At 38.6% G+C, this 11,674-nt stretch overlaps 1 protein-coding gene across 2 annotated transcripts in view; it reads right to left on the bottom strand.

The window, feature by feature from the left end:
- SLC41A3 (solute carrier family 41 member 3) overlaps positions 1-11,674 on the bottom strand; it is a 34,545-nt gene that overhangs the window by 4,329 nt on the left and 18,542 nt on the right. For both annotated transcript variants that reach the window (XM_015821115.1, XM_015821116.1), the window contains 4 exons: positions 11,067-11,213; positions 4,521-4,665; positions 3,435-3,514; positions 684-818 (listed from right to left, as the gene is read on the bottom strand). In XM_015821115.1, coding sequence (XP_015676601.1) covers positions 684-818; positions 3,435-3,514; positions 4,521-4,665; positions 11,067-11,213 — 507 coding nt within the window. The remainder of the gene's footprint in view (positions 1-683; positions 819-3,434; positions 3,515-4,520; positions 4,666-11,066; positions 11,214-11,674) is intronic.

Raw genomic sequence — 11,674 nt, 5'->3', positions numbered from 1 at the left:
ACACACGTACGGGGAGAAACTTATTATCCAAGTTAAAGTAAAGTCCAAAATAAAAAGCAAGCTTCCAAAGTTGGTTCGTCTGCTTACAAGTAAAACTCACAATTAACTTCAGGTTGCAGCAGTGGCGGCGGCTTCTAGCTTCGCCGAAGCGAAGGCGTCCTGGATCGCGGAGAATCCTCGGGGCTCCGGAGGAGTTCTCGCCTACATCGTCCATATAGGACGACTCGGGAACTCAACTCCTACCCCGGGCAGCTCACCTATCCCCTTATGCCCAGGGGAAAGGTATCAAGCCGTTTGACAGCTGGTGCTGGCTGTCAAACCGGCTTTTACGCGAAACAGGCGGGAGGCAGCAAACAGCTGCCGACCGACGAAGTCGCCTGCCACCGGAAGCCTCTCACATTCAACTCATTCTGTTTCAGTATAAAATTGAATATTCTTTAAGACAGAGAACTCTCTGTATATTGTTTTTCAATTAATATTTGCTAATAAGCCTTTTGTACAACCTTTTCATCATTAGACAATGCATATACTTTTCTGACTATGGGAAACAAGAGTAATTTTCTGTATCACTGAATGGAGAACCAAGCATTTTGTGTGGTTAATGGGTACATATTCCCAGTACAGTACTTTCTGAAATTCTAGAGTCCGGGTATGCCAATAGCAAGGGACCAATGGCCTCCTACCTGAAGCGAAGAAGGTGGTACACGGATTAGGCCAATGCTGCGTCATTTTGTGTGGCAGGACTCCAGGCATGCTCCAGAAATGCAGAAATGTGGAGATGCGACTGGCCTGGATAGCCACCAAATTGCCACCAACACCTGCAAAGCCAAAGGACAGAACACAAGCATTATCCCTCAGTACGAGAAAGACAGAAGCTTTACTGAACGCCATGGAAACATCAGTACAAGTCATGTGTGGGAGCTTCTACTACAGGGATGGGCAACCTTTGGATCTCCATAGCCCACTATTAACATTTTGTAGCCAAGGACTACAAGGCCTCATGGGTATTTGCTGAGGATATAAATCGGACAGATAGGCTTATAGAAGAATTCTCTTTTTTTCATCTTGGGTTTTTGCAGGATCATGGGCTGTTCTTTCTTTTAGAGGCTTGCAATGTATTTTCCGGGTGATTCCTACCACACCATGGCAGGAAACTAACTTTTGGTAACTGAAGGCAGAAATAACTCTGAGGCCACTCAGTTCACTCATTCTTGTTCTGGAAGGAAGCTCCTAGTGAAACCATTTAAATACTATCACACTGTTATATTGTCCCTTTCTCCTAATGATTTTATGATAAGAATACACATACGTACATATAATAAAGAAAGTAGAAAGCAAGGTCTTCTGAGCCCCACTTTAAAATTCCATAAATAAGGTAGGGGGATCATACAATAAAGGCCTCACCTGGAAGTAACCTCAGTACAACTTAGCTGATATAGAAAAGCATTGATCTAGTATTGGTGGTAGTCAATATTTGGCCCTAATCAATGCATTTTCAATGTAAGATGAAATTGAGAATTCAGCAGACTCAGAGGGAATGTTCCTCCTTTAGATATGGACAGAGCTTTTTTATTTTCATTTATTATCAAATTTATTGGCCTCTCACCTTATCATAGGGTAACTCCCGCCTCTTTCCAAGAGGTTAAAACAACTGCAACAAATTTGGAGGGGGGTGGGAGATGCCACTTTTTTTTTTACTTCTGTTGACAAATGTAGATGAAGTAAATTTGAGATGTGTGCCACTCAAAATACTGACAGCGGGGCGGGGCGGGGGCTGTCCTCTACTTTTCATTGTTTCCCAGAGAGAAACATCTCATCCCCATCCCAGATTCCATATAGAATTCTCTTCCTGCATTCAGAGTCATTAGCTTTCCAGCCTTCACAAACACTTAAAACTTTGAAGGAAATATTGGCCCAGCACTAATATTTTTACATCAGCATTCTGCAGCAATTCAGCTTGTGAAAAGTTTTCAAGAACAAGAACTAATTCTTGTGTGATCTAATATCCCTATTACCTGTCCATGCTTTCACTCCCTTATGCAGAAACAGAAGAAAAGGGTCCCCGTCACCCTTTTTTTTCTCAGCTAATAAAGCAGGTTTCATATCTTCTTTCTCCCTACACTATGTCTGGCAGCACACTGTATACTGTGAATAACAGTCCCAATCCAAAATCATAATTCAAACGCAAAGGCACTATTCATAATGTGATTTACACAAGGAAGACCCTCCCTTCCCCAGCATGATCTTCAGTATGATCCCAGGGTTTCCTTCCCCTGGTGATGTGAGGAGCTGTCACATAACTTCGCCAAGAGTAGCCCTCTCCTCTAGAACCTATTTGGCACAGCCTGTTTGCTGAAACTCTGACACCTGCTTTTAATTTCATTTCTCAGAAAGGAACACAGCCAGAAGGCTTTTGCATTTTTAATCCACTTCAAAAAATAAACTTAGCACACCACAATCACTTTGTTCATCTGAAGGCACTGAGAAAATGGACTCCATCTACGCCAGGCAAATTTAGAAGACAAATGTGTTACTATATTTCCAAAGTAATTCAGGCTGGCAAATTGAAGAAGTCACGTCCTTCATTCAGCTGATCAGCTGGTGTCATGGAAACCTTACATTTATACAGTACCTGTGGCCTTTCCCATTCATTTTTTTCAACTCAAATTGTGCAATATCCAGTGCATATTGATGGAGCTTTCTTCACATAGATCCTGCTCTGAGTTTAGACTGATCAAACTCCTGTTTCATTCTTTTATTTTCTTCAAATTTTAAATATATTTCTATGGCAATTACAATGCAGTTTAAACTGATGTCTAAATCTCAGCATACAATGTGGCCCAACTTACCCATTACAAACTCCATGCCTTCATTATATGAATAAGTCGATTTTCTGGACCCATACATAAGTGTTAAGAATACACATAGCATTTGAAGACTTTAATATTCCAGTAAAAATCAATGTATTCTTGGCATAGAAACTAAGCCAATGGTGTGTTTAGAGCAGTGTTTCTTCACACTGACAAGTCTAAGATGTGTGAATATCCGCTCCTAGAATTCCCCAGTCAGCATGCATGGTTAGAGCAACACAATTCTTCTGTCCAGCAATGTTTTATCATCCGAGTTTTGAATTTAGAATTATTTTAATAAAATGGAGATGTTCCACTGCAGAATTACAACCCTTCTCCTTTACAACCTGCTGATAATTATTAAATTACTCAACTGAGAAGAATTTTAATTACTGAATGTCCTAATGCATCCCCAGGGTGAAAAATGCTAAATAATATAATGTACTTTTGTGAGATAATCAATGTTTATTTAGCTTTCTTATCAAACCTTGGAACCCCAGTCTTAAAACAATAAAGCAGAAATTATATTTCATTTCATTTGCAATCCTTTATTTATTTTTTTATTTTTTTAAAAAAACATCTTACCGTTGATCACTGGAACGAAAACAGCAATGCCTTCAAATTTTGGTTGTGTTACAGTTTTGTCCAAAATCACTCCACCAAGGCTGTTTCAAAACATACACATTCATCCATTAGTCTAATTTACCAATAGCCTAAATGCAAACTACTACCATCTATTCATGCATATATACAACTATACATCATTAGCATAAACTAGCAACGTATTCGCAAATAAGAATTCAAACCTTACGGAAGTTAAGTCAGGAAGTTAAGAAATTTTACTAATAGAACAAGAATTTTAAATTTGCCTTCGGGAAAGAGAGCACTAAAAGAAAAAGGACCCCCCCCCATATGAAAAGATTTGATGTCAGTGTATCTGTGTTTAATGAGATCTAAATTCTATCTCTTTCAACTGATAGAGTAGTCAGTCACATGTTAGTGGAAAGCCAATGTAAAGCTTGACCACAAGAGTACCTCCCACTCAGTTTTCTCAGAAACTGTCAGTGGGAAATGTTATCCCTCTAATAATTATTATTTATTACTATCGGTCCAAATGAAAACATTACAGGATGAAAACTTCTTTATTGAAGATGACAGATTATAATCTACCGTGCTGGTCCAATATAGGTTAGTAGATAGGTTTTTATTTTATTTATCAGTCTTGGGTTGAGAGTGAGTGACCAACCCAAAGTTACCCAGCTGGCTATTCATATGTTTTACTTATTTGGGGGGAATCATCACCACTCAAAGCTTCAAAATTATTTTCTGGAAGCTAAAACCATGTTTTGAAGTTGATGCTTTTAAATGTATTAGACGACTGGACAAACTGAGGGAAATTAAAAGCTGGAACATGTTTAGTACACCAATTTCAAGACAGAAAGAACTGTGCCTTCTCAATAATTCTTTTATTTATTTCAAATACCATAAAAACCCACCTATTTTGGCTTCTTAAAGATTCAAATCTAGATGCTTATTAGTAAAGATTTCACTAACATATTCCAGATAGATAGAGACAATCCCCAACAAAAAGCCATAAATTAACAAAACTGATTATTATACTGATTTTTCCACATAGCAAAGGAGCAAAGCTCTGTCTTCAGTGATGATTACCTGCTGATGATCATTGCGATTATAATTGGCTGCCATCCAGTCTTCAAGACTTCAGCAATGGGAGGACTCTGCCGGGCAATAGCAATCCACAAAGGAATCAAAACAATGAAAATGGTACAGACCATAGGGGACAGATATGTTACATCTGTCAAAGAAAAGAAAAGAAAAAACAGAAAATCCCAGATTTACATTTGAATTTTCAGTTCTGAAGGATTAAATCACATCTTTATTTTGGTAAAACGATTCAATGGTTTTCAACTAAAAACACAGTTGCAGCGATAGGACACCCAAGTCCTATCGCTCTCGGAACTGGATTTGATGGGCATCCTTTTTCAATCACCTGCTATATGAGAAATAACTGGAAAATATATTGGACATGAAAATGAAGAATGTTAAACATCAATAATAAGGAGAGAAGTGCCTGAAAATGTAAAATAATAGTTCAAATGTTTATGTTTTAATGTTTCATTCAAAGAATCTGCAAGATGGACTAAAATTTAGTAATATAAAAAATACCATAAATGTAATATACTGTAACTGTATTTTGCAGCACTAACTGTAATAAACAATGACATCAAGCAAGATCATAATGGCAATAATTCATCAATAGTAATTCAAAATCCATAGGTTCATGTGGGAGGTAGTTCCTCAGATGTACTTCACTGGAAGTTTAGCATGAATACCTTCATCTTAATTAAGATAAAAATGCTACGTTTTTATATAAATGTCATCCTAAAGTATATTAACTCAGCCTTAATCTTTCAAAGCATTGAATTTGTTCTTCATTTTTTCATAGATTTGGTTTTGGGGTAACTGTCCTGTTACCCCAACAACTTATTTTATGAATTAGCTTAACAAATGGTGTCATACTTTCCTGTAGAATTCCCCGTTACAAAGATAATTTCAGATTTTTTTCAGTGATGACAAATAGTCCAAGTTGAAGCAGAAAGCTTCAACCTATGATACCTGATCTGAGGCTCTTATCGTGAAATGCAGTTTCTGCCACACGTAATATCCTCATAGCCTGAAAAGTTCCACTAGTGATCCATCTATCCATAGCTATGTCTCTGTTTGCTTTTAAGCAAACCTGGAATTCCTTAGGGAAAAATGGCTTCCCATTTTTAGCCAATGCTTTTATGATGATAGATTCATGGACATTGATTTTAGCTAAGCCAGGTTTACAGATTTCCAGGCAATATTATGCTCTGCTCTCAGGAATAATTGTGACAGAATGGCCACTTTTGAAAAGATTCACTTTTATCTCCAATAATATTTCAATATTTCATAAGTGTCTCACTATTGACCTGTGAGACCCCAAGATTTTATAGTCCTTTCCAATGGGGATGAGGATTGAGGATTTTTTAAATAGAGATCTTTGAACATTTATAGTCAGCTGGGAATTATGTGCTGCTAAGAACTTTACTGTTAAAATCAGCCACAATTCTTAAATTAAGTTTTCATAAAACTGATCTTGCCAATTACACTTTAACTGAACTGACTGAATTAGAGGAACAATTTTTTTCACACCGGCACATTACATGTTGAAAGATTTTGCTTATTAAATAAGTAAAACATGCATCAAATGTTGGTGATATTTATTCACAGGCTTTCTTTATGTCAACAGAATTACATCATTCTAATAAAACTCAGTGGGAAAGATTTTTATTCTGAAAACCTGAAAAAAGGAGCAAATACTTATTTGCAAATCAAATACTGTGTTATTTTTATTTGTAATGGCTTAATTCCTGTGGATTAATTCGTCATATTAGTTGAACTGGAGTTAAAAAATGGGATGAGTCCAAACAAAAAACCTGAAAATCAGCCATTTAAAATATTATATTTTAATATAATATTTATGCTTTTTAACAAACAGATCTGTATGTGCACAAACTTTTAAATAAAACAAGATTTATTGAAGTAATATTAGTTTTACGGCAGCCTAACATTTTGCTGGCAGCTGCTCTTCAAGGGCAGAATGACCTTCTTTGTAACTTACTTCTCAGCAGCTCACAGGCAACCCCCCCCCCCCCCCCAAGAATTGGCTGGGCTTTTGTATTCATAGCTGATAAGGTCTGATTGGTTCATGTCACAAGAAAGCTGGTTCATGAGTGGTTCCTTGTCTAAGTAAACTTCACTGCCAATGAAATGTCAGAACATTAGACCATGACCATTCAGTATCTAAAGTTCATCACGGCTTGATTGATGCTCACCATGAAAGTTTACACCACTATAATATTGAGAAAATTATCAGAAGGAGGGGAAGATTGTAAAAAATTCTTAAGATTTTTCTTCGTAGGTTGTCCCACTCAAATGGTAATAGAAGTCAGAGAAGTCAACTTCTATTTTAGTAAAATCTCATGACGGATTTATAGATACTGTCATGGAATTAGACCTTCACGTCATGGTGCCTTCATCTGTTTTGGATTTCAACTGCCTTAAGGTTTATGAGAGCTGAAATACAAGAGTTTTAGGGGGAAAAGTCTGTGTGATACATCATTATGGCAGCTGAAATCCATTTCTTTTAGATTTTTTTTCTGGCTACAAACTGAATTGTATGAATTAAGAGTTAAGCTGAGCATGTTCCTTTTTTTCTTGGAAGTGAGTTCATTCCATCTAGTTCAATTTCATATTTTCCTTTATAAAAATCCCAGAGTAGCATTGAGATTACCTGACTATTCTGCCTAGAATAAGGTAATACAAATATTCCTTGACGTACGACCACAACTGAGCCCAAAAATTACGTTGCTAAGTGAGAAATTTGTTAAGTGAGTTTTGCCCTATTTGACGATTTTTCTTGCCACATTTGTTAAGTGAATCACTGCCGTTGTTAAATTAGTTACACGGTTGTTAAGTGAATCTGGTCTCCCCATTGACTTTCCTTGTTTAAAAGGATCACAAAAGGTGATCACATGATCCCGGGACACTGCAACCGTCATACATGTGAATCAGTTGTCGAGTGTATGAATATAAATCACATGACTATGGGGATGGTGCAACTGTCGTAAGTGTGAAAAATGGTCACAAGTGAGTTTTTTTCAGTGCCACTGTAACTCAGAACAGTCACCAAATGAACTGTTGTAAGTCGAGGACTGCCTATAATAGAACTATAGAAATGTATTTCAGTCTCTGTTTAAAACAACCAATATTCTCAAACAAGGACTGCCCTAAACTACTTTGAGCAAAGAATCCCTCCATCATTTGCAATGGAACATTCCATAGTTCAGGGGTAGGCAACCTTGGCTCTTTTATGACTCTCAGAATTCTGGGAGAATAAAGCTGTGCTGGCTCAGGAATTCTGGGAGTTGAAGTCCACGAGTCATAAAAGAGCCAAGGTTGCCTACCCTTGCATAGTTGAATAGTCCTCATCTGCAAAAAATTAGCCCCCCCCCATTTTCTTCCATTGCTTAAACTGCTCTAGTCTGCCCTCTCCTTTGGAGATAATCAGTGAATCTGAGCTACAAATAGAATAATTATTACTATCTTAGCCTGCTTCACCATAAATGAGCTGCAAGAAATTAATTTATTAACTCTCTTTAGTTAGTAACCCTTTAATCATTTCCTCTTTCTGAAATAACATAGCATTGGAATCACCTTGAAAACGGCAGGAGATTTTGTACAGAAGACAGACAAGAATGCTAGAAAACAAACATGAGTCAGAAGCAGAAGAAAGGAGGCTTCAGAAACACCTTGAAACAAACAGAAGAGTGCCAAACATTTGATACCCTAATGATCTTTCTTATAAGATTCTCCACCTGCTCTTTGTAATTGGCCCAAAGCTGGGCTAGTAGCAACTCGATCTCCAGTCAAGAATTCTTGAAATGTGCTTTTCATTTTCCTGCAAAAGACGTTGTCAAAGCCTAAAGCCAGTAGGATGAAATCGCAAAACTGCATTAATCGCAAAGCAAGCAATTTCAAAGAAAAGAAATGCAGCCTCCTCTGGGAAAAGCAAGGTATAATTCTACAAGATTGCATTCTTATTGCATTCTTTGAAATCTTATTGCATTCTTTGACCAAGTGACAAAATTAGTGGATGAGAGGAATGCTGTAGACATGATTTACTTGGACTTCAGTAAGGCATTTGATAAAGTAGACCACAACCTACTACTTGACAAGATAGAAAAATGTGGGTTAGACAGCATCACCACCAGATGGATTCGTAGCTGGCTGACCGGCCATACTCAGCGTGTGGTCCTCAATGGAACTGCATCTACATGGAGGGAAGTGTGTAGTGGGGTGCCCCAGGGCTCTGTTCTGGGCCCAGTGCTCTTCAATATCTATATCAACGATTTGGACGAGGGGATAGATGGGGAAATCATCAAATTTGCAGACGACACCCAGCTGGCAGGAATAGCCAACACTCCAGAAGACAGGCTTAGGATACAGGAGGATCTGGACAGACTTGAACACTGGGCGCTAGCTAACAAAATGAAATTCAATGGTGAAAAAAGCAAGATTCTACATTTAGGCAAGAAAAACCAAATGCACAGGTATAATATAGGGGGTATCTTGCTCAATAGTAGTAACTGTGAGAGGGACCTCGGAGTCCTAGTGGACAATCACCTAAATATGAGCCAGCAGTGTGCTGCAGCTGCCAAAAAGGCCAACACAGTGCTAGGCTGCATTAACACAGGGATAGAATCAAGATCACGTGAAGTGTTAATATCACTTTACAATGCCTTGGTAAGGTCACACTTGCATCCAGTTTTGGTCACCGCGATGTAAAAAAGATGTTGAGACTCTAGAAAGAGTGCAGAGAAGAGCAACAAAGATGATTAGGGGACTGGAGGCTAAAGCATATAAGGAACGGTTGCTGGAATTGGGTATGTCTAGTTTAATGAAGAGAAGGACGAGGGGGGACATGATAGCAGTGTTCCAATATCTCAGGGGCTGCCACAAAGAAGAGGGTGTCAAGCTACTTTCCAAGGCGCCTGAAGGCAGGACAAGAAGCAACGGGTGGAAACTAATCAAGGAGAGAAGCAACCTAGAACTAAGGAGAAACTTCCTGACANCCCCTTTTCCGGTGGGTGCCTTACCTCCCTTGGGCTGGGCCAGCTGGTGGTCGGCCTGCTCCATCTCTGCCCTTGCCAGCTACGCCTCGGCCGGCGCAGGGGGAGGAACCACGCATGTGCAGCGCTCCCGGGCAGGGAAAGTCCTCGACTTACGACCGGTTGGGTAGTCCTCGACCTACGACCGGTTTAGTCCTCGACTTACGACCGGTTTAGTCCTCAGCGTACGACCGATTTAGTCCTCGACTTACGACCGGTTGGGGGTCGCGGCATTAAAAAGGTTGAGAACCACTGGTATAGGGTTTCCTGCCTGAGCAGGGGGTTCGACTAGATGACCTTCAAGGTTCCTTCCAACTTTACTATTATTATTATTATTATTATAGATACAATATTATATGGCAGAAGCTTGCTGCTTAGGAAACAGGTGGAAGTGCTGTATCTCTACCTGGTTTATGAGGAGAGGGAGAGGTGGCGAAATGCTTGAGAAACCTAAACAAACTCTCTGCTTTCGGTAGCAAGATTATTTACATATTTTTCAAATCTCTCTTCTATTGTTAGATATACAGAACACCGTAACTCTTTGTACCTTTCAGCCTTTAATGTTTTGCAGAATAGGTATTCCAGGAGCAGCCTGAAGTAGGGGACAAGTCACGAGATAGGGCTGCCCAGTGTTATCCAGAGAGTTTTGTGGAAGTGCTTATGGATGTGTTTTCTGGGTCATATCTCATTACACACCAGCTGAATCCTGAAGTGCATGAATGTGGCACCAGAGGTACAGTACAATGTCCCCTCCTTTTACTAAGGTACGGCATGATTGCTGCCTTTGAAGAAAAGAACTGGATCCATCCAGAGTAGACATAAATAGTCACATGACCTGTCCTCATTTTTGAAATTATAACTTCCCCTATCATTGTTAAATTCTTCCAAAGGGGGGAAAAATCTTTAAAGATTGAAAATAAAGTACAAAGCCTACAACTCAGGCAGCCTTCAGAATACTTTCTAGGTCATTTAAAAACATCTACCTGTGCCTATACTGCTTCATTATACAAAACATCCATGCTTCATATAAAGACAGAATGGGCTGTTTTATATATAAAGTGTCCTGCCACAAAGACTGAAGGGAAGATGGAATTTGGACACGCTTTAAGTATTTTCTCTGCCAGTTTAAATCTGCCAAAATATTATTTTCTATGTAGCTTATATTGGTCCAGAAATCTATTATTACTAAGGCAAGATTAGATAATTTCCATTATATTTGCCATCCAAGAATGTTGATGCTTGTTTTTTGTTACTTCTACCTGTCAAAGAACAATTTCTCTGCATTGGTTATTTGCCTTTTAATGCCTATTAATAAATAAACAAAGGTCATTAAAACTCATTAAGGTGAGTTTTCCATAGACAGAAGAAGATTGTCCATTACTGTATTCCATACTCAGCCTTCCAAGGCACCTCCCATTGATACAGAAAACTATTCCAAAATCATTTTTTTGTAATGTGTTGAACTTGCTGCTGAGTTCCCAAGATTTTCTCATTAACATACCTATATATCTGAAGAGAACACTGCTAATTCCAGCCAGCAGACTAAGAGTAATCAAATCTCCAAGGCTTGCAGCTATAGGAGTAGCAACATTATCTGGATTTATCCCAATCTTTCTTGCTCCAATGATTACACCAATCATCAACAATCCTAGGAAAGAGAGATACCACAGATTTAGAAAGTTTCCAATAGACCTGCAGAATAACAAAAGTTCAGAACACCTCTGGAACTTCTTCTTTTCCAAAGCCCACAGAGCTAGAAGCAGCCAGTATCTTTTAAGTGTGACTAGAATGACGAGATGAGAGAATAATACTTGTTAGCATCTGGGATGCAGTGAAGAGAATCAAAAGGTACTGGAAAAAATAGATCAAATACAGCACCAAAAAGCCCATTATTGAAAATATCAACAGGAACTATAAATAATTCTGTATAGTTTTTAAAATATTCACTCACATTTTTCACATTGGAAAACTTAAAAGGGGTATATTAACTACGGAGTTGGGAAGAGAGTTTCTACAACTGGATGGCTATGTCAAGGAAAGAGGATCCTTTGCTGAATCATAGTTTCCAGGAGTCATCTCCATGAACCATGCTGCCGAGGTCCCTGGGAA

This window comes from Protobothrops mucrosquamatus, unplaced genomic scaffold (genome assembly GCF_001527695.2).
Source record: "Protobothrops mucrosquamatus isolate PMUCROS unplaced genomic scaffold, P.Mucros_1.0 scaffold1254, whole genome shotgun sequence".
Taxonomy (NCBI): Eukaryota; Metazoa; Chordata; class Lepidosauria; order Squamata; family Viperidae; genus Protobothrops; species Protobothrops mucrosquamatus.
Note: the sequence above shows the minus strand (reverse complement) of the source record. Positions and strands in the feature narration are given on the sequence as shown.